This window comes from Desmodus rotundus, chromosome 5 (genome assembly GCF_022682495.2).
Source record: "Desmodus rotundus isolate HL8 chromosome 5, HLdesRot8A.1, whole genome shotgun sequence".
Classification (NCBI taxonomy): Eukaryota; Metazoa; Chordata; class Mammalia; order Chiroptera; family Phyllostomidae; genus Desmodus; species Desmodus rotundus.
The window spans coordinates 20,360,660-20,383,999 of NC_071391.1; the positions used below are offsets into that span (position 1 = coordinate 20,360,660).

A 23,340-nucleotide genomic window follows, 5' to 3' on the forward strand; every position below is an offset into this window, starting at 1 on the left:
TGGCAGAGAAGGCGGAAGTAGGGCGTCCGGGGCTGGGGTTCTGACTCCCAGCGGCCAGGGGACGCTTTAGCTGCGGCCTTCGGGCCGGGAGTTTGGCATCCGGGCCACCTCGGCTCGGAGCGCCGTGACCGTCCTCTGCTGGTGCCTTTGCTGAGCGGAGTCCTGCTGTTGCGTGGAATCAGTGGCCCAGCGGACAAGAGCGGTGAGTCTCCTTCGGACGTCTCCTCCCCCCCACTCCCCACGGCCGAGGCCTCTCTTCCCACAGGTTGCGGACGCCGCCCCCTCTGCTCTCGTTTCCTCCGGGTTGAGGACCTCTCCCCGGTGTCTCTTCGCCTCCTAAAGGTTGGGGACACAGTCCCCTCCCCTCTCGTTTCCCTCGGGTTGGGGACGTCTCCCCTTGTCTCTCGGCTTCCCGGAGGTTAGGGACTCCCTCTTCCTCTGTTTCCCTCTGGTTAGGGACGTCGCCCCTCGTCCTTTTCGTCCGAAGTTTGTGGACGCCTCCTCCTCTCCCCTCCCCTCTGTGCCCCAAGCCCGCGAGGACCTCCTTCCCCTCTCACGCCATTCCCTGGTGGGAATCCCGCGCCCACTTCGTCAGCCCGCATATTTCCCTTCCCAGAAAAGGAAACTGCCTCCTGGATTTTCCCCGTCCCTCTGAGCTGATACCAGCTTTAAAAAAAGAAAAAAAAAAATCCCTTTAAGTTCTCACCGGCTCCCTCTGTCACTGTCATGGGAAAGCTATTTTTGGGTTCCTCGTTGAATCGTTAAGAGGTCCTAGGCAGCAGGTTTAAAAAAAAAAAAGTTTCAGATGACATGAATCTTTCCTCCCCGCCCCTGCACTCGTCGTTCTAGCGATTGTTCCAGACGCTGGGTTGATAAAGCTGTTCCTAGTATTTGGTTTTAGCGGAACTCGAACTGAGAGGTAGGACTGTCATGAATGTGAGCAGAAAGCACCTAAAGTATTATATTAGCAGCTTGCATGTAAAGTGTTTGCATGCTGCTTTTGTTTTTCGGGAGAACAAATTTCTAAATATCTAGCTACACAGGGACAGAAAAACTTGTTAAGAAATTCTAAGTGCTGGCGTTTTGTCCATTCCCTGGTGATTACTAAGAAAGGTAAAAGGGGCTTTTCTGACTCTGAAGCTGGGATGAGGACAGCGGGGCCTCTGTAAGTCCAGGAAGGAATGTATTTCAGGCACTTCTTGCCCACGTGATACTGAGTTTCAACCTGCAAGCGCTGTATACTTACTTCACTGTATTGCAGGATTGTACCTTGAGGTCAGGTCTTTTCTGGGATAAATTTGGACCTGTGATGCTGATAAATTTTTGTCCACTTGGGTTTTGAAAGACGTTATTCAAATCTTTGCCTCCTGGGGGAAACAAATAGTACCTACGAAGGGGACTGCCCCTTGAATCTATTCAAAATTAAGGCATAACAATTGACTATTTTTGCAGTATTGCATTTGCAGGTCTATGCGTTTTTAAAAATAGATTTTAAGGAGTTAGTAAATAGTTCCCATTTCTAAAGCTAGCAGCAAGTTAAAGGTAATTTCTTGTTCTTTTTAAAAATTTTTAATTAAATTTATTGGAGTGGCATTGGTTAATAAGATTATATAGGTTTCAAGTATACATTCGTATGATACATCATCTGTTTGTGTTACTTCAACGAGCTATATGTTTAGCTGTGAATGACTTTCCGTTGGCTTATAATTGACCAATCCAAGATATAACTGGTTGATTCTTTAGCTTAGACATCTCTCTCGTTAGCATCTGTGGATCTTAGGGAAACAAGTTTTTGGGCATCACCCTACTCCCCCTCCCCCTAGACATGTAACAGAACACCCTTTGGATTACAGTACAGGGCCCAGCACAAATAACGCCCCTTTTATTACAAAATCTTATTACAAAATCATAAGCATGTAATTCTGTAACAATATCACACTCAAGCATACCATATGACATTTCAGGTGAAATGTTTGAATTAAAACTATAAATTATCACACCCGTATTACTACCCTACCAACCACACTCAAGCAGGTATTCTGCCAGACCCTGTATATTTCCAGATACAAATAGGTGGATTTAAGCTATGATTTATGACAAGGCTGTTTTCAATATTTATTCTTTTTGCAATTGAATTAAGTTGGCAATAGTTACATCCCAAAATATTTAATTAAGGCAGTGCTTACTATACCAGATTCACAGCTGCAAAAAAGGGAATTGCCGTCATGAAGCTCTTAACCTGCAAGGTAAGGAATGATGGAAACTTTGTTCCATCCCGTCTGTTAATTCCTGTAGAAACCACATAAATTCTGAATGTTAAGAGTAGAAAAGAGGCTATAAGAAGTCTTTATGGGTACGTGCTCTGGCTCTCGGTCCTGTGGACCCCGAGGCTCATTGTCGCTGCAAACGAAAAATAATTTTTTTGGTCTGATCTCAGTGCAAATAGTTAGTTCTCTGTCTTCTGAAATTGTCTCTTGGAGCTTGCGGTGCAGAGATGGTGGTGCTTTGGAGCCAGGTCATCAGTTCTCTCAGAGTACTTTGGTGACAAGATCTGTGAATTTTAGAATTGGAAGGTCGTAAACGTGTCCTGTTTTCAGCATTTCTACTTTTGTGCCCCTATGGTGTTATTTTTTTCTTGACAGTCAGCTGGAATGTCTAATTTGAGCTACACCTTTCAGGCTTCTTTATATTCCTTTTCTCATGTGCGGCGGGCTACAGTTGTAGAGTTTGTCTTGGGTATTGCAGCAATTTATTAATCAGTATCTTTTGTACCTGAAAAAAAAAAAAGAAGTCTTTATGAGAAGAATATATATTCATTCTTATTTATTTTAGCTTCGTTAACCTAAAAAATAAAAAGCCAAAATGAGAGACAATAAGCATTTATTTGGGATTCTATAGAATTGCAATTTGGAGAGCAGAAGCCCAAAAGGGCCCCCACCACAGGAGAGAAGCATGGGGATTTTGAGGGCAAAAAGGAGGAAAGTGCAGTAAGTTGTGTTACAGAAGAGAACACTGGTGCTGGACGAGGTAGGGTTAGATTTGTACTACCTGGACTGGCTTGACGCTCGGTTCAGCTAGTACGAGTCGGCTAGATTCGTACTCCATTGATTGGTTATTGATTCAGTCATCCTCAAAGTGCATTTTCATCAGTCCTTACAAACAGGCTATGCTTCTTCTTACTGACTTCTTGGAATGCTGGTGGTTTGGTCCAGTTTGGAAGATAAAGAAACAGGGCATGCAGGACAGCTCCTCTGGAATAGCCAGTCTCTCACTCTGGCTATTGTACTATGGCTCCACCTGGGTCATCCATTTGCACAGCTTCTGTAACGTGAAAACCTGCTTCTGTAGCCTCTCGTGAAGTGGATACCTGTGGCACCATCTGAAGTTAAAAAGAGTCCTTAACAGCCCTGACCAGTGTGGCTTGGTTGGTTGTGTGTCATCCCACAAAGTGAAAGGTCACCGGTTTGATTCCCAGTCAGACCACTTGCCTGGGTTGCGGGTTCAGTCCCTGGTAGGGGCACATATGGCAGGCAATTGATCTTCGTTTCTCTCTCACATCGACGTTTCTCTCCCTTTCTTCCTCCCTTCCCCTGTCTCTAAAAAGGGAGGGAGGGAGGGAGGGAGGAAGGAAGGAAAGAAGGAAGGAAGGAAGGAAAAGTAAAGTGAAAAATTGAAGGCCTCTAGATTTTGAAGAGCACTCGCTTTCATGTTCTACACTGCATTCCTACAGTGGAATTCTTCTTAAGGAATTGTGACTGATTACACAAGTTGTTTTCTTAGTAACGCACTTGCTATAAAAGGTCTCTTTAAATCTAACAACCTTCAGCTCTTTGGAACCGGGCTGTACTATCCAGTACTCTGAACTGTAGCTGGACAGTTGGGCAGAATAAGTAGCCTTAGCTCAGCAACTCACTTTGGTCTTCTGACTAGTACTTTGATATATTCTGTACAACTAAATAACAAATACCAAGTTCTCAAAGTGATTATTTTTTTAAAAAAGAAATGGTTAAAGACTGAAAAGATAAAATATACTTAGAATTGTCAAGCATATATAAAAAGGTCTCTCTCAAGCTTTTGGGAGTGGGAGTTAAAAAGCCTTCGATATGTATTGAATAATGAGCATTATCTGTTAAAAACCTGGGAAAGTGACATCCCCTTTCACCTAGTAATTCTGCTTCTAGGAGATTTACCTAGGGAAGTATTGGATACAGAAATGTATAAGGGAAGAAGAAGAACAAAAGACATGAACCCTAGCACAGCATAACAATGTCATATGTCCTTAGATTTGGAGGGTATAACGGAGGTCTTCCCCTCATCCTGGAGCACAGGTAGAATGACTAGTTCTGTTTGCCACTATCTTGGATCCCTGACTTCCTCCCAGTCTGTGCCGAGTCTTCCTGAGGAATTCCCATTAGCTGTAACAAGGCTTTGGGGGCTGTTTTTAACTTTTCAAAAGTAGTATATCAAAAATAAAGCAAAATGTCAGTTTTTCTCTACTGACTCTCTGAAATCCTATCAACTAGACAATAATGCTTGGGCAGGTCACGTTTAACAAGAAGCTGTGGTCAGGACATTAGTCTAGTGCAGTGATTTTCAACCAGTGCGCCAGAGGGATTTCTAAAACATGCTCCCTGGCCAGGGGGCTCAGTTGGTTGCAGGGTCAATTCCCGGTCAGGGTGCATACTTAGGTTGCGGGTTCAATCCCTGGACAGGGTGCACACTGAAGGCAACCGATCAATGTTTCTCACATCAATGTCTGTCTCTCTCTCCCTCTCTCCCTCTCTTTCTCTGTCTCCCCCTTCATCTCTCTAAAATCAGTAAACATATTCTTAGGTGAAGATTTAAAAAACCAACGTGCAATACCTGACCATTTAGTCAGGGGCACTGAGCTCTTTTCCCTTAGATTGTCAAATTAAAAAAAAAAAAAGTGACAACAGCCACCCAGTGTGAATAAATCAAAATTATACCTACTTTTTTGTTAAATTGACAAAAATTATAACATTTTCTGCTGTGCCACAGAATTTTTGTAATTAGTGTACCTGTGCCATGAGATGAAGAAGGTTGAAAATCCCTAGTCCAGCGTAACATAAATAAAGGGAAAGAAATTTTAAAAGCAGCTTTGTAGACAAGTTCATCCAAACCCAAAGAGACAAGCGCAGTATAGTGCCAAGTGCACAGGCTCTGGGGCCAAGCAGACCTGGGTTCTGATTCCAGCTGTTATTTCCTACTTGGGTAATCCTTGGCAAGTCACCTCACCTTTCCTAAGTTCTATAGTTTCCCTTTTGACGAGGGGGAGGCAGCAATGAAATTGTAACATACAATTCCTGTGTGGAGCTGCACATAACAGTAATGCATTCTTCCAGACAGTTCTACCTGCTTTCACATAGCAACACGTTAGCTCCTTTCGGTAGTTCACCAACTCGCCATACTGCCTCTGCAGCCAGAACAGGCCTCATCATTTTCTGTGCTCATCACATGCTACTCAAAATCTTCTTGAGAAGGAGAAAAAGGGTATCTGTAGAGATGTGAAAAAAGATAGAGGATTACTCTCGTAACCCAGTAGCAGGGTAATGGTCAGGTTGACTGGAAGCTTGCATTCTGTTTCCAGAACTATTTGAATCTGGCACATAAGGATTTCCCATAGCTCTAATTACCTACTACAGAGACCTGATGACACAGTGTATCAAAAACGTCATATGATTCAGAATTCGAAGGCATCCCACCTACCCATGAAAGCAGTAGCTTTCCATAGGGAAACAAAACCTCACTTCTTTTTCCTGTCAGATAATGAAACATGGTCATTTGACATGACTGAAAGCAGAAGGACGTACAAATGTATTTCTTCAATTTTATTCATTCTACATAACAGAAATTTCTGAACATTTGGACGTACTCACAGCTTTTAGGTCTCGAAAAAGAAACCAAGCCCCGAAAGGTTAGGTTGCCCCAAATCACACCCCTACTAGTTGAACATGATCATCTGCTCCCTTGTGTGGTGCTGCTCTTCCTGCACTGCCTGCTAGTCCTCCTGTTCTCTCAAGCTCAAAATACTCGAAAGACCTTCAGCAGCATAATTAAGGTCTTCCGCAGACACTTAATGAGCATCTATTATGTGAAAGATCTTGTGGGGAGTACTGAGGATATGAAAAGCAAATTCTTGACTTCAGTCACAGGAAACAGACATTTAAACAGATAATTGTGATGTAGCTAAGTATTACAATTGAGCTGATTTCTTCTTTTAACTTTTGATTCTATCTACCTATTAGAAGTCCTTTACTTTTTATAAAATAGTAGTCATTGAAGTAAAGCTCAAAAAACTTTGAAAGTTTTCCATAAATAATGTTAACGCAGCTTATGTACACGAACTAAAAATGACCTACATGGATAAGCTGTGACATATGTATATGTGTGCATGTATGTATGTGTGAAGGCATTTTCTTCTTGCTGTCTCTACAGAGCAATTGACCATCTCGTTACTATGAGTCTGTTAAACTGCGAAGACAGCTGTGTGTCCGGCCAGTCTGAGAGTGACTGCTGCGCGGCCATGGCCAGCGCCTGCAGTGCCGCAGCCAAGGATGACAGTGTGAGTGGGACTGCCAGCACGGGGACTCTGTCCAGCTCTTTCATGGAGGAGATCCAGGGCTACGACGTGGAGTTCGACCCCCCCCTGGAAAGCAAGTACGAGTGCCCCATCTGCCTGATGGCGTTGCGGGAAGCAGTGCAAACACCATGCGGCCACAGGTTCTGCAAAGCCTGCATCATCAAATCAATAAGGTACGTGACAGAAGAGAGAGCTGTGTCCCACAACAGAACCAAATGCAGAGACCAGTGGACACAGAACACGGCACAACCCAGGGAGTAGTCTTGTGTTATACAAAGCTGCTCGGGGCAAAGAACACCGGACAGAAACCTGAGACATCACGATTCTCACCCTAGTTTCCACTGTGGCATGAAAGGTCATTTCTATCTCCTGCCCTTCTCTAACCCTAAGATATATAAATAATGAGTAGGTAAGGTCTCTATGCTTTAAGAAAATAATATAAATCTACCTTAAATGATAGTGAAATATGATCATCTCAACCATACAAAGAATGCTGACTTAATTGATCAGTTAGTATGATTTCAGGCACATTAAAGTCTGTCATCTGATATCTATGGGCAACTGTAAAATAACCAGTGTTTGCTTTAAAGTATTAATCAATGCCTCTACCTTTATATTTATCAAAACTTCAGTCCCTTCTCACTGCCTCCACTGCTTCTACCCTGTTCTGAGTCACCATCAGCTCCGTCGCAGGCCTCCCTGATTCTACCCTTGCCTCCTTCCAGAATGTTCTCAATGTAGCAGCCCGAGTGAACCTGGTTAAATAAGTGAGCTGAGGTAGTCTCAGCTCAGAACACTGCAGCAGGTCCTCTAGAAGAAAAAGCCAAAGAGCCCGTTAGGTCCGATGTGGTAGAGCCATAACCCATTTTCTGACCTCCCCTCTGCTGTGCTCTTCTTCCTTCCGCCAGTTCCCTCTTTGCCGTTCCTTCGACTTGCCAAGCATACGCCTGCCTTGGGGGTTGGCGTTAATTGTTCTCTCTGTTTGGAACATCCTAACTTCAGTTAAGTGCCCAGCTATCACCTTCTGCTCCCTCCATTGTGGCTCAGATCTCGCCTCTCATAGGAGCTCTGGCTACCCTATACCAGAGCATGCCTCCCACTGTCTCCTACACTCCCAACCTGTCTTACCTAAGTGGGAAATAAGCTCCTTGAGCGCAGGGTTGGAGATCTGTTTTATGCCTGGGGATTTCCTGTGTGCCGGCACATAGTAAGTGCTCAGTGAATTGTGGTTGCACTAACTGAATGAAGGTATGTGGGATTTCCACAAGTGATTCAAGTTCATCTCCCAAGCAATAAAGACATTTTTACTGTAATTCAAAAGTATTAGGTGGGACTGTTTTAGGTGACTAAGGAGTTTTGTACAGAACAAAAAACATTGGAAGAAGTGGGAGGATTTTATGTTCTTCAATAAATAAGCATCTAGGTGATACTGCTCAAGTCTTTTGTAAGTAGGTTAAGCTGGCTACTCACTGTCAGCTTTCAGATTGACTTCTTTCTCGTGTCCTTGTCTGATCTTGGTGTCAGGGTAATGCAAGTCATAAAATGAGTTTAGAAGTGTTCCTTCCTCTTCCACTTTTTGGAAGAGTTTAGGAAGGATGAGCATTGATTCTTCTTTAAATGTTTGGTGGAGTTCACCAGTAAAGCCATCTGCTCGTGCACTTTTCCGTGTTGGAAGGTTTTTGATTACTGATTTACTCTCCTTACTAGTAAGCAGTGCGTTCAGATTTTCTGATTCTTTATGATTCAGTCGTAGTAAGTTGTATGCACCATATTGTGGGTAGTTGATTTTTTTTGTGGAGAGATGTACAGTATTTTACCGGGTGTCATCATGCCCAGGAATGTAGCTCGTCTTTAGCAGTTTTTTAATAGCAAGGTGTTCATGAAAGTAACGGACAGTGGTCTGAAAAGGAAGTAAAACCCACAAAAGGAAGTCTGAGGCTTTTTTTTCTCTCTCCCTCTCAGCTGGAAGTAACCACTGCTGTGACTCTAATGTTCTTGAAGGAATGGCTTAGAAATTTCTCACCCAAATAGTCCTGGGTGAAATCAGAGCACATGTTAATCTACTTCCATTTGCTCTGGGTAATGGTTTCCAGTCTACTTTATAAGCTTCTTTTCTCTAAATGACATCTGTCACTTAAGTTTTGGGTATATATTTCAATAAATTTGTTTATAGTTTTCCATTCTTCTTATAAAATATTTGACAGAGTACTGACCACATCAGCCTTGGAGAAGCCCCATTCGAGACTGGCCGTGCCTCTCGCCTCTGTTGGGTCTAAGGCATTTGCCAGCAGACCCCATTTCCAGCGCCTTTTTGCCCACGGCAGCACTACCACTGCTGGCTCCCACGCAGGGGTGCTCAGCCGATGCTCGAGTGGCTGATCAGTGCGTCTGTAGCCAACCTGACCTGCCACGTTTTGAGAGTGAAGATTGAGACATCCCAAAAAGTTAAAGGGAAGTGATCAGACATCCAAACTTCCCGAGGATGGTTTTTCTCATCGTAAGATGAAATAACCACCAAACCACTGGGAAAGCAGGAAACAGAGGTCCTTTAACCCCCTACAAAATTGTACCCTAGACATAAAAATGAAGGAAAGCTTACTGTTGATGAGCCAGAGTGTTACAATGACTCTTCAGAGTAAAGCTTAAAATGTGGGCTGGTAGGGGTGCTGCCCACTGGTTCCTTTTTTCTCGTGCCTGAGGAACACACTGTGGACGTGTTAACTGGTGTTACGAGCAGCGTGCATAGCTCCTCACACTAGCACGTTGTACGGCCGCTGCACGCTCCTGTCCTGACCTTTTACTCCATTTTACGACAACCAAAATTTGACTTTATGCAGTTAATTCTTCTCATTTTTTGGTTGAAATCTATTCCACAATCTAAAATCCCATCGTTTCTGCTAGGCAACCAATGTGGTACCAGTTGTATTCATTGTATAAAAGAATAGTTCGTGAACTGCCCACAAAAGGACAGGGGTCCCCCCACCCCAGAATATTATTCAATACAATGTGTTAAATTATTTCCCGTCAGAAATAATAGAGAACTTATACACAGTGAATTAAAGTTGTTTGAACTTTTTAATGTTAATATTTGTTTAAATCTACTAAATGTATGTGCCTTACTTGTTTCTCTTAGGGATGCAGGTCACAAATGTCCAGTTGACAATGAAATACTCCTGGAAACTCAACTGTTCCCTGACAACTTTGCCAAACGAGAGATTCTTTCTCTGATGGTGAAGTGTCCGAATGGAGGTTGTTTGCACAAGATGGAACTGAGACACCTTGAGGTATTAAAGTCACGTCTAGCCATTAGCATACGGATGAGGCAGTCCCTGGGGAATACAGACTTCGCTGTGTCCATCTGTGTGCTGCCAGTGCCTGGCATATAATAATTGCTCACTCAGATGCCAGCCCTTTCATCATTGGATATATATATATCAGTAGAAACCATAAATTTCTTATTTCAGCCACTCCGGCTTTGCCAAATGATGATAAATCAGTATTCTTCAAATTTGGGCGGGGGGGGGGGGGACGTTATTTGCTATAAAACTGAAGAGTATTTTAAATGTAGGTGTCACATGTTAATCCCGTAAATCCCGTAAAAAAGAAGTGAATTCCAACTTCACTTCTCTTGTTTGGAAATAAAACAACGAGAGTCGTGTAGCCACCATCTCCCCACCTTCATCGTGCATTTTTCTCTTTTTCTAAACGGTGCGTTTCATTATGAAGTCCTTCTAAAACCTGAGATTAACTGACGCAGTCAGGTAAAAGGATTTCCTTTTAAATTAAATAAATTTGTTTTTAGCTTGGTGGTTTTATGAGAAATTAAATATTGTTTATGATCTATTCAAAATGTTCAAAACATATTTGCAAATCGCCCTGTTTACTTAGCTCCTTGTGAAGGGGTGGCTGTATTGAGAGAGAACAGTGTCTACTCAGAAGAGATTACGCTTAGGATATGCCTTAGGGTTGGCAGATACTAATCTATTATTTTTTCCTTATTATAGGATCATCAAGTACATTGTGAGTTTGCTCTTACGAATTGTCCCCAATGCCAGCGTCCCTTCCAAAAGTGCCACCTTAATATTCACATTCTCAAGGAGTGTCCAAGGAGACAGGTTTCTTGTATAAACTGTGCTGTGTCGATGGCATTTGAAGATAAAGAGGCATGTACTAACTTGGATTTGTTAATTCCACTACTTCTTAAATTTTGTTTTTATTGATTCTAGAGAGAGAAGAAGTGGGGGACAGAGAGACATCAATTTGTTGTTCCACTTGTTTATGCTTTCATTGGTTGACTTAGGTGCCCTGACTGGGGATCGAACCCACAACCTTGGTGTATCAGGACAACGCTCTAACCATTTTAGCTACCTGGCCAAGGCCTTCAATTATCTTTTAATGTACATTTGAGGGGTTTTGCCATAGATGAGGATGTTATTCCAATTCTGAGTCTATATTATCAGTTGTGGGAAGATTGATTTTTAAGAAACAAAGTTCATTAAACTATTTTAGTAAATAAGTGTAAGGTTTATATTTGTCTATCTTTCTTAGAAAACATTGTTTATACTACTTACCACTGTAGTAGATCTGCAAATAACAAAACCTCCCAGGAAAGATACGTGCTGATCTGCTTTCCTATGTGATACTTTAATGGCTCGTCTTGGATTAGAGACAAAAAGTAGGATGACTACTGTATCAGACTTACGTTTTACTCTTTGAAAAAGAGACTGGATCGTTAAAACTTTCATAGAGAATAAATTAAATCCCACGGTGTGTGATTTTTTTGGTGGTAATTCACTGAGCTTTATACATATAATAAATTCACTTTTCTGTAAACATGTTACACGTCAATTAAAACATGTACCTTTAAAAGGAAACTTCAAAGTACTAGACAGCATCATGCTGATAGAGCAGCTTTTTCATTCAGAAACTGAGATGGAAACAAGTTAAGTAACTTTATATATTATATAAATATAAGTAATTTTTTAAGAAATTAAGCATATTATACTCATGAAGCTGATGAAATAGTCAAAAAAAGTCAGCTAACTTGCTATAAATGGGGAGAAGTCTGAGGCATAATTAGAACAAATTGATGTCTTCCTAAACTTAAGTAAATGGACTTTCCCTGAAGGGTTAATTATTTCTTAAATCCGTTGTATTTTAGAAAGCAAGGTCTACCCTTCCGGGCCTATGAGAACCTGGGCGCCAGAGCCTCGTGTCCTAATGCTGCTTCTGTTCTTTAACCTTCCTGCTAAGAGTTTCACTTAAGTCATCATGCTGTGGCTGGGAGTTTTTGGAGGAATGCCTTTGGAGAATGGTAGTGTTGGTGAATGATCTCCTAAACCAGTCACGAGGGCTCTGCCTCAGGTTAAAAGAAGTGATTTAGAAGATTCTTTTAAGTATTGCTGTATTCTTTTAAAGAGCTGAAACGCGAGATGTATCTGATTACTATATCGGCAAAGGGAGAGAAAATATCTTTTATATGTTATTCTCACTTTTCTTTTACACACACTGATGTCCTCAGTTTGTTTATAGTGAAAAACTTACTTTTATAAAAACATATTGTTTTTACTTTTTCAGATTTGCTCATGCTTTCCTTTTATTTCTCTAATAAAATTCAGATCCATGACCAGAACTGTCCTTTGGCAAATGTCGTCTGTGAATACTGCAACACCATGCTCATCAGGGAACAGGTATGATAACCCTCTTCCATAAACTGGTATTTCCATTAACAGATTAAAGAAGTGAGTGAGGTTTCTAATTAAATCGATAAGGCAGAATGAATACAGGCTGAAGGAGTGGTGGAACTATGTGAAAATGTATCATATAAATTAATATAGTATACACTTTCAGAAAGAACAAAATACTTAGTCCTCTCTAAGTACTTAAAGTCATTAACTTAAACCCCATGTTTATGTATATTTATAAAATTTCTAGACAAAACCAGGTAATTTTAAGATACAAATAATCAAAATCCCCAGTTAAAGGAACAAACACCTTAAGAAACACATGTTTACACGCTGTGAATGAGGACCTTAGGCAGCTGGAGACTCGCTGGAAGGACAGCGAAGGACAGTCTGCTCAGCCGCAGAGCCGTGTTTGTCCCCACAGCCTCAAGACACAGTGAGCGGAGCAGAGCCTTCTGGGACCCGTAGCCCTGTGCCCAGCGGTCCTGTGGGCCGCCGACAGGCAGCGGCAGCAGCAGCAAGAATAGCAGAACACTGTGCACCCCTGTTATTATTAGAGATAGGAAAACGGGTTGATTGCTCCCTTCTGACATTTGGGGGATTTACCCACAAGATTTGAATATTAGTCACTATTTATACACCCATGAAATCTGCAAACCCAGAGATCATCATCGATTACCTTACTAACTAAAGGTATGCAAAACCTGTCACTCGACTAAACTTTTCCATTGGTTTTAACAGAGTCCTATAGTTTTGGGGTTTTTTTCCAAAAAAGCCTTAATTAGAAGGTGTTAAACTTTTTTTGCTTATGAAGTCTCACCTCCTTGGTGTTTCTTTCTGCTCTGTTGTACTATTTAAAGGAAACTGTGCAGCACATCTAAAACCCAGTAAAAATAAAACTCGGTGTAGGAAAAAAATCCCAGGTTAAGAGTCAGAAAACCTAGGTTTTGACTCTGGTTGTGCCAATGGCTTGCCCGCTTGATCTCTGGCAAGAAAGTGGACGTTCTGGATGAGGGGTCAGCAAACCAGCCTGCCAGCCAGACCTGGCTCCCGGTCTGTTGCATAACTAAGCTGTGTTGGAACAGAGCTGCGCCTGGGTGTCTGCATGTCACACCTGGCTGGTCTTCTTCCACAGTGGGAGAGGTGAGCACTTGGGACAGGGACCGAAGGTCGGGTTAAATGGTCTCTAATATTTCTGCTTAAAACATCTGTGACTACAGCTAACCTAAGTTTCTAAAGGGAATTTGATATTTGTTTCAAAGAATATGTTTCTCTATAGTGGATCTTACCTTAAAGACTGTTTAGGAGTCCCCATATTAAAAGCTGAGACATTTCTGTAGAACTTTTATTAATGTGATTAAAATGCCTTCTAACATCTGAGCCTCTCCCCTTGATAGCCAAAACACACCCAGGTTAACAAAAGCTAAGGAGGTTTGTGAAAGGTGCTCACGAGGGAGCTGCTGGGTGTGGTCTGTGGCTTTAATGTATACAGTTGACGGGCGCCCGCGAACTGGCCTGGGCAGCCCACACAGAGAGAGTCCTGGTGAGGTTTGCAGTTGAGGTTGACATCAATCAGAAGGTGCTTTTTCTCTAAAGTGCCACTAGAGGGTTCCAGTTTCCAGCCATAGGAACAAATTCATATTCTTGAAATAAATTTTGAGTGATTTCAGGGATGATATGAGATATTGACATTTCCTTTCTTTCTGACTTTTGGAAGTATTTTTTTTTAATCTTTTTGGGCTACCTGGTATCTGTTGCAACTATTGGACTTTGCTGTTGTGATGCTGCCGTCGATAATACATGATTTTTGTTCCAGTGAAATGTAAACCTTTATTTCAAGTGTGAGCTCATTGAACTAGAACATGATATGCTGAGAAAAGCATTTTTCAACCTTTGTTTTGGTTTTCAGATGCCTAATCATTTTGATCTAGACTGTCCCACAGCCCCAATTCCATGCACATTCAGTACTTTCGGTTGCCATGAAAAGGTAAGGTGTTTATTTTTCTTTTCATTCTTGAGTATAGATAAAGGAAATTCAGTTAGATAGTGCAGTGGAGAATAGCAGTGGGAATGGAGGGGCTGACATGCACTGTACGTAGTGTTAAGCTCCAAAGAGAAGTCGCAGCTCAGAATTCTGATTTGGGGAAGTAGTTAATGGTGGATGGCAGGTGTAGGACTGAGATCATGTAGAGTGCGTGTGTACAAGGAAGAGCAGTCCGCCAGGAGACAAGCCGTGGTGCACAGTCCTCGACTTTGATGAACCAGGCAAGGAGAAGGTATTGTTGTAGTCTCCAGACTTAGTTTCAAGACTAGCGATCACTTGTGTCAAATGTCTCAGATAGATCATTATTTATGAAAAGTCGTTCTTTCTGGAGAGTACAATTATACTTTCTCTTTTCCATTATGCTTTTTATCTCACTTTTATACAATAAGCATGCATTTAATAATTTCATAAAGTAGAAGGAGCAAGGGAATATGTCAAAATGTTAACAATAATTAAGTGAGATAGTAGGTAACTTATTTTCTTTTTGATCATCTATATTCTCTATTTTTTATAATGTACATGAATTATTCTTATAATAAAAATTGTTGTATCAAGGATATTTTTTTCAGCCCTGGCTGGTGTGACTCAGTGGACTGAGCTCCAGCCTGCGAACTGAAAGGTCACCGGTTCAATTCCCAGTCGGGGCACCTACCCGGGTTGTGGGCCAGGTCTTGAATTGGGGGTATGCGAAAGTCAACCAACCAGTATTTCTCTGAACAATTGTATTTCTCCCTCCCTCCCCTTCTCTCTAAAAATGAAAATAAAAATAAATTTTTTAAGAGTATTTTTTCATATAATAATTACAGTGTTCTTGATGACCTGCAAAGAGCATGAAGACAGGAAAGATAATTACGTGCTGAGGGAAAGTGTTAGGGGAGAGAATGTTTGAAGATACAGAAGAAAGAGGGTAACTGAGCAGCACCTCTGAGGTGGTGAAAGGGGTGGGTGCCATTTAAGAGCCCAGTGAAGCATCAATCTTGAACGAGAAGGATGGGTGTGGATCCTGACACGTCTGTAAGTGGGAGGGAGGTTTATCTGAACGAAAGGGGAGCCTACTCAACAGATAGCCTCAGTTTTTCAGCAAATTAAGAGACAAGGCCATCTCTTTGGATGGAGAATCTGGTGGAGACAAAGAAGGTTGTAGGGGATTGAGGAAAATGGTGATGCTACTTAAAAACCTTTCACTTGGCTTGGCTAGGCCCCTTTCCTCGTCCTCACAGTATCTGTTCCCAGCCTAAAGCGTGTGCTTGGTTTTTAGATGCAGAGGATTCACTTGGCACGCCACCTACAAGAGAATACTCAGTCACACATGAGAATGTTGGCCCAGGCTGTTCAGAGTTTAAACCTTGCCGTGGCTCCCCGGCCTCAGCGTGACATGCTGCCGTACGAGTCTTCCTCCCTGCCCCGGATCTCCTCTGGGTGTCACCCAGAGGTCCAGAATTTCCAAGAAACCATTCAACAATTAGAAAGTCGCCTTGTAAGACAAGATCATCAAATCCGGGAGCTGACTGCGAAAATGGAAACTCAGAGCATATATGTAACTGAGCTCAAACGAACTATTCGATCCCTTGAGGACAAAGTTGCGGAAATAGAAGCGCAGCAGTGCAACGGGATTTACATCTGGAAGATTGGCAACTTTGGGATGCACTTGAGATCTCAGGAAGAGGAGAAGCCTGTCGTCATTCATAGCCCTGGATTCTACACAGGCAAACCTGGGTACAAACTCTGCATGCGCCTGCACCTTCAGTTACCGACGGCTCAGCGCTGTGCAAACTATATATCGCTCTTTGTCCACACAATGCAAGGAGAGTATGACAGCCACCTCCCTTGGCCCTTCCAGGGCACAATACGCCTCACAATTCTTGATCAGTCTGAAGCCCCTATAAGGCAAAACCATGAGGAGATAATGGATGCCAAACCAGAGCTGCTTGCCTTCCAGAGGCCCACAATCCCACGGAACCCAAAAGGTTTTGGCTACGTGACTTTTATGCATCTGGAAGCCCTAAGACAAAGAACCTTCATTAAGGATGATACGTTATTAGTACGCTGTGAGGTCACTACTCGTTTCGACATGGGTAGTCTTCGAAGGGAGGGTTTTCAGCCACGGAGTAGTGACGCAGGGGTATAGCATCCCCTCATTTGTTTTTTGTTTTTTAAAAGCCTTTCTGGAGAAAGCAGTGCCTTTCCTTGCCGTGTTCTCAATAACAAATGTATAAACAAACACACACAGTGGGAAAGACAGAATACCCACCAATGAATGTGGTGAAACAAGTCGCTTGCCACTTTTTCTGTCATAAATACCTACAGCAGTTTTTCCTCGCGATCTCCATGTTCCACGCCTTTTCAAACTTGTTAAAACCGAAGTGCCTGTGGCATATTGCAGCAGCTATTTGTCAATCGGTGTACCTCTTTGTTGTGCTGTCATGGGCTTTTGCTCCAGAATGTTCTGTCAGAAGCCCAGGGTTAGAGTAGCAGAGCTCAAACCTTTTATTATAATGTTCCTTAAAACTTCAGCTTATTTTTATAGTATATATGTAATATATTAAACTTGAGAATCACTACCACTTCGTGCTGTTGCCAGCAAGAAGAGTTACCACTATGAAGTTGAGTTCTCATTTTACTTGACCTCAAATTCAGAGGTTTTGAACCTTAATCCCTGGAAAGCTTAAGTTCTCATTCACCCCATTTCCCTCCCCACCTTCCCTGCCCTGGGGTACTCAGGATACTCAGGAACTCGTTTCAACCCTGAATACAACCTTCCTTATTCAATGTGAACATGCTGTCTGTTGAATAACTCTTGTTTCATTCTACCTTGCTTACGTATTTCTTTGAGGCTACAAAATAGCATCTTCAGAGTTTGTGGACAATCCTGTGGGTACCTACTGCTCAGTGTTATGCTATTGTATAAACCCCTTTTTGTCTGTTCAGTGCAGAGTGAACTCCACAGCCCTGCTTTGTTCTCTGATGTTTAATACTTGTAGGACAAGGAGATGTGTGCATATAATTACCAACATAAAAATTAAAGGGACTCGACTAGTCCGCTAATTTGATCCAAAAATTGTCAGCTCTTTTGAACGCCCTCTGGTTTCATTCAGTTAAGTAGAACAAAATTGATTTTCTAAAAGCAAAATTTCTTAAAACTTGGGAGGTCATGGGTGATACCTGAGGGTCACCAGGCTGGGGTTGGAAGTCATGCTTGAGCACTTCTCTAGTTCAGCAGTTCGTACCTGACGGGACCATGTGGAATGTATTGACGCGACTAAATGTTCCTAATGGGGAGATGGCTTCTGTGCCATTAGATATTTGTTAAAGGCCTATAGGTATTAAATGTTACAGTGAAATCTAGTTCTCAGGGTGCACCCAACTAGTTTGGGCTCTTATCAAGAATCTAAGGGCTTTAGCAACCTTGCCACAATGTGGTTTGAGATTCTCCCAGGGATCTCCGTCATGGGCACGTGCTTCCTCATCCCTGGAGTTGCCACTCTCCGCAGGTTCACTAACGAGGGCAAGGAAAACGGGGACGCCTGTTATGCTTAGCAGTGGACTTGGCCGGAAAGAGATGGGCTTGTCTCTGGAGTTAATCGTTACTGTGTGTCAGAGGGTTTAGAAAATATTGATTAAGGAAGCATTTTCCTGATGGATGAAAAATAACTCAGTTAAGCTCATCTACCCTTGCTAAGAGGCTATGTGGTGTGTTACGTAGCATGCAGTGTATTATGTAGTGGGTAATAAACTTTTTTTTTTTTTAAAGAATCTGAGAGGACCATACACTCTGCTGTTCACACAAGCTTGTTTTAAGTTGTGTGGTCACGAAAGACGGTGCTGGGTCTCCAGAGAAGCCAGATCATAGCCCCCTGACCAGTGTTAAAGGTCAGCCTCAGAATACGCTAAGAGCCATGAGATTTCACTCATGCAGGATGTAAAACTGAAACTCATAGATACAGGCAACAGTGTGGTGGGTTCCAGAGGCAGTGAGCGGTTGAGGGAGTAGTTCAGGGGGCCAAATATATGGTGACCGAAGATGACTTGACTCTGGGTGGTGGGCACACAGTGCAATATACACATTATGTATCATAGAGATGTACACCTGAAAACTATGTAATTTTATTACTGAATCTCACCCTGATAAAGTTAATAAAAACATTTTTAGAAAGAAAAGATCAGCCTTAATTTTAAGAGGAAGCCAAGAGACTTTGTCTAGAAGAATGGTTTCAGTCCCAGGTCGACCCAGCCTGGAAAGGTCCCTTTGACCTCTCCCTTTACTTATCCCTCTGCCCTCCCTCCCCTCCCCACATTTAGGCCCCTGCTCTGGTGGGTTTCTGTTTGAAGTGAAAAGGTCCCACAGAGTCCCCAGTTCCCCTGTCAGCACCACCCGGGGACTAGCAGGCAGTTTCTGCCCCGGAGCTGCCGAGCTTCCTGGCCAGCCCCCGCCAGCCCCCGAGGAGCAGCGCAGCAGCACCGCCGCTGTCGGGGAGACGGTGCGTCAGTGAAGAAAGGCGTCCCGTCCCCTTCGCGCAGGGAGCAGCAGTTATTTTTGTTGCCCAGAAGAAAGCCGGAAGGAAATACACTGTTTTTGATGACTTACTTTCTTTGTGCTTTCTTGTAGGTTTTACATTTTCTATTTTTTAAAAACGTACTTTTATCAGAAAAAAATTAAGTGTTGCCACAAAACATTCAACCCCATCAGGAAAGGAAATGATATTTAAAAGCTTCCTGGTCTGGTTAAATTTCTATGGAAAGCGTGGCTGTGTATTGGGTACTGAGGAGTCATTTCCTGCTTGGTTTTTGTTTTTGTTTTTTTTCCAACTCGGGAATGTCACTCCAAACAGCTTTTTGTGCAGCTTCAGGTTTCCTATCTGTAAGATAAAGAGAGTAGATGTTTCTAAGGTCCCCTCCAACCATAAAATTCTAAGAAATAAATTCTTACTCTCAGCATGCCAACAATACTTACAAAAGGATTTTGCCAGTAGAAAATTGCTTTGTTTTTTGATGACCTAACACTTTACTTCAACTTAGCGTCTGTCATCTGGGTTTCATCATAATAAGCAATTATTTTAACCCTCAACATTTGGCATTTTGTAAGAAACCAGCTGCTTACTTTATACTAGTCATTCATTGTGAACAGCAGGTAAAAGTAATGGCCAGGCCATCGTTGCAAATAGAAACATTTCTAAGCCTTCCAGGCAGAATCAGGTCTTTCCTGGAATGCTGCTCTGTGTCTCCAGTCTCCTGCCCCGCTGGCTGAAACTAGCCCAGTTGGCCTGCGAGAATTTGGGCCATGTATTTATGCTTTATCAGCCTTTCAACATACTTACCTTTTGACATCATTTGTGGATATTGCTAAACTGCAAATAAATTTTTTCCTTGTTTCCCAGACATATCCAACCCAATGTTGGATGGAACTTGCCTCGAGACACCTTTTTCTATTGGAGAACAAGTCGGGGTGTCGATTTTGTAGTTTGGGAGTTTTCTGCTGTCCTTGGCTGTGGAGCAGTGACAGTTTCTGGCTGTTCTGTAGTACAGCGGTTTTCAACATTGTGCCACAGGAATTTTTAACACGTGCAACACCTGTCTATTTACTCAGGGGCACTGACCTTTATTCCCTTAGATTGTCAAAATAAAAAAACAACAGCAGCCAGCACAATAGCCGTCAGTGTGAATGAATCAAAATTACATCTATTTTTTGGTCAGATTGGCACAAAAATGTATACGCAGTTTCCGGTGTTCCCGCAGAACTGCAGTGATTAGACCACGTGAGCCGTGAGATGGGAGGGGTTGGACATCACTGCAGCATTGTGGTGCCACTTTTGTTCGGGGGACTAAAGACAGAAGAGAAAAACAGGGAAATAGAATGAAAGGTGAGATTTTTTCCCTTAATGATGGACTAATACGGAGGTACTGGACGATCCCTAGCAATTAGTTTTGTGGTAGGTATAAAATTTTCATGTTGTCCTCCACTACCGTTTCTGCCAGTGAGTTTAACCACTCAGCGTGTTGGTGAACTACGCATTCAATTAGGGTGCGATCTCGGGGGAGCAGTTGCTTGTCTTTCCTTTATCCAGGAACCCTCCAATCCCGATGACCAGAACATTTTTAACTCTTTGAGATTTTCCTAACTTGGGACTTTGAAGTACCTTTCCATTGTTCAGCCACTGCTGCTCTTTTCTTGGCTTGCCTCAAATTCTACTCGTTTTCTATAAAATATCACTGGGTGTTTCTGTGATGCCGACTTCCTAAGCAGGGCAGTGCCTTCAGGAAATGAAAAAGGGAAAATAAATAGTCGTTTGTATATTTCTTTTGAAGTCCATGCTTTTTCAATCTTCGGGGTCACATGATTGGTTGTAGCTGGTTTCACAGTTGCGGTCCTCACGTCTATAGAGTGGAGTTGGCATGTCCAAACTCCCCGGGTCCAGAGAGAGGGCCTGGTGAAATTAAATGAAGCGGGTGTCTGCGGACTGTAACACCGAATCACAGCCTTCGCGGTTAGTGGACGGCAAACACCGGCAAGGAGGCACCTAGTTTTCTCTAAATGTCACCTGACTTTAATGTTTTAAAGCTTTTTGCTCCCTGGAAATCTGGGTCGTTACTATAAAATTATAAAATACTGAAAAACAGATCTAGAGGGTGAAACATGATGTGGAATGAGGAGAGGGGTGCCGCTGCTTCTCTCCCAAAGGGCTTTCTCAGCCGCTCAGCAGCCCAGCCTGCAGGAGAGAAGGGACAGAGTGCTCTGCTCTCACACTTGAGGCTCTGATTGTAGGTGCAGTTTGGCTCCCAGGATGTCACCAACACAAGCTGGGATGCTGCTTCCCAGCCATTTCCTCTAAAAAGAAGGACCTCTCCTCAGAGCCTTCTTGCCTCTGCTGGCCAATTGCATTTATCCCGACGTTCTTCCAGGTAGACTTTCGGTAGAAGTTTAAGTGCCAGGGAAAGAAGGGCACACTGAGTCCTCTGTTCCACGAAGGAAATGCTACCAATGGTCCTAGAAGCTCCTAAGAACGGTTTGCTACTGCAGGCCTCAGGAGAATGTTGGGATAAATGATAAGTAAAACACTGAGGGACAGGGACACTGGTCACTGCTGAAACCCTGTGCTTAGCGCACTGCCTGGCGCGCAGCACATACTCCGATATTTAATAACGAACTTTCGGTGAGAATACTGGTTACAACTGACCGGTTCTTGATAGTTTGTCGTGTAGGTTTAAGGTCGTAAGGCATAAATACTATCTTTTTTTGCTTCCCTCCACCCCCAGCACTTTACTATGACATTTTTCAAACATGCAGAAATGTTGAAAGAATTGTACAGTGAACATCCGTCACCTGCAACCTGCAAATGACATTTTGTTACGTGTGCCTTGTCATCTAACAGATGTTACTTTTACTGCAGCTTCGTGCAGCTTGGTATCTTTTAAATAAAAATCTCACAGCTAAGGTGGTTGAACAATCTCAATGGAATTGTCTTACACTCTGGGGAAACTTGTGATACATGCGTGTAGGTGGGAATTGTAGTCCACACTTCAAGCTAGTTTTAAACTTGTAAATCTGTCGTGCTGAAGTTTAATCTTATTTATTTTGCCTGAAAGGATGTTTTTTATAATGGATTCATCTGAAAGTCATGATCAGTTGTGCACTATATTCTAATGTCTTTTTCATGCTTGATAAACTATCTAGTTTCTGTGGTGAGAATGTATTTGGGCTCCACTTTGCTTCTACAAGGTTCCAGGATTATGTTCCCAGAGGACTGCAGAGGCCGTGTAATTGAGCATATAAACTGTTAAATTAGGAGCTAAGACGTAGGTTTCGCTGCTGACTGAACATGGGCAAATCAGTTCTTTTTATCTTTTTGCCCATTGACCTGTAAAGTGGGGACTAAAATTTGCAATTTAGATACTGTTAAGTAATGGGTAACACTTAGTAATGTGTGGACCTATTAAGAAAGACACTTCATGAATCCAGGGAGCCTCTTCCAATTTTATAACTGTGATGAGCTATGGAAGGGAATCTGACTTTTGAAAAATCAAAGCATATGGTGGAAGAGTTTTATCAAAAAACCTGCCGTTGCTTAGAACTTAATTATCACCACAGAATTTGCGAGTGGTTTTCCCAGTCCGTCTGGACTCTGAAAGCAACGTGTGTTGTGAGAAGGAGTGGGGGAGGGCACTTGGGAGGAGGGGACGCTGTGCGCACTGTACAGACCAAAAGGCAATGTTCGGCTTAAGAGCAGGTTGTGCAGAAGGGGTGGGGAGCTTCAAGGAATTATCCAGACTTACTGCGGCACCCCCTCCTCAGGCTCCCCCCACCGTCCCCAGAGAAAACCAGCCCCGGTCCTGCGGGCCGTGGCTTGGGCTCTGATGGTCTCCATCGGGGCCCTACACCGAGCTGTGGGGTTGACGGGGGATAAGCAGGGTCTCCGCACTCCATTTCGAGGCTAGGTGACCAGCCCTTTCTAAACCCGGATCGTGGATCTGGAATCACCTCTGTCTCACAGGCACACGGAGGTTTGCTTCAGATCACATCTTAGTAGTGGTCGCAAGGATATGACCAGAACCGGTCCTTGAATGGCACCGTAGGGGACATTAATGAAAAGAAAACAAATGCCCGGCTGGCGCGCCTAATTCCTCCTGTTTATTGTTGATGCTCTTTTCCACCTGTATGTTGCACTCGTCTCTCTACCCAAAAAGTACTCTGAATCCAAATGAAATATGTATATATTGAAATACAAGTGATTTTTCCAGATATTTTTAATAAAATAACTAGACTGCTTTGATTTTTGCTTTATCTTTCTTCTGTTTTGGAGACTGTAACTCTAGTGGGAGGGAAGAACGATTCCAGGCACTCGTTTTCACTTAAAATAAACAAAGCTAATATCTAGCTCCTTCAAGAAATAGTAAATGGGGATTCATCTCGTCCTTGGTCTGAGCCATGGTGCCTGCCCTGGGGCCACTAAGAATGCATTGTGAAAACACAAGGAGGCCCAAAGGGGACACCCAAACAGGTAAATAGAAAGTGTGAA

General features: G+C 42.8%; 1 protein-coding gene and 1 pseudogene across 1 annotated transcript; both read left to right on the forward strand.

Moving 5' to 3' along the window:
* TRAF6 (TNF receptor associated factor 6) lies at positions 1 to 23,094 on the forward strand. The gene is made up of 7 exons (XM_024558992.3): positions 1 to 202; positions 6,457 to 6,774; positions 9,735 to 9,885; positions 10,606 to 10,764; positions 12,220 to 12,291; positions 14,195 to 14,272; positions 15,588 to 23,094. The coding sequence occupies exons 2-7, from the start codon at positions 6,479 to 6,481 to the stop codon at positions 16,455 to 16,457; spliced, it is 1,626 nt and encodes a 541-aa protein (XP_024414760.2). The 5' UTR covers positions 1 to 202; positions 6,457 to 6,478; the 3' UTR covers positions 16,458 to 23,094.
* LOC112303408 (NADH dehydrogenase [ubiquinone] 1 alpha subcomplex subunit 1-like) lies at positions 17,744 to 23,094 on the forward strand (annotated as a pseudogene).
* Positions 23,095 to 23,340: the final 246 nt, after the last annotated feature.

Excerpts from the sequence above, each read along its gene's own strand:
- TRAF6 (XM_024558992.3), top strand. The coding sequence starts at position 6,479 with ATGAGTCTGTTAAACTGCGAAGACAGCTGTGTGTCCGGCCAGTCTGAG. Across the intron at positions 10,765-12,219 it reads TGGCATTTGAAGATAAAGAG|ATCCATGACCAGAACTGTCC; the intron begins GCATGTACTAAC and ends AATAAAATTCAG. Across the intron at positions 12,292-14,194 it reads CCATGCTCATCAGGGAACAG|ATGCCTAATCATTTTGATCT; the intron begins GTATGATAACCC and ends TTTGGTTTTCAG.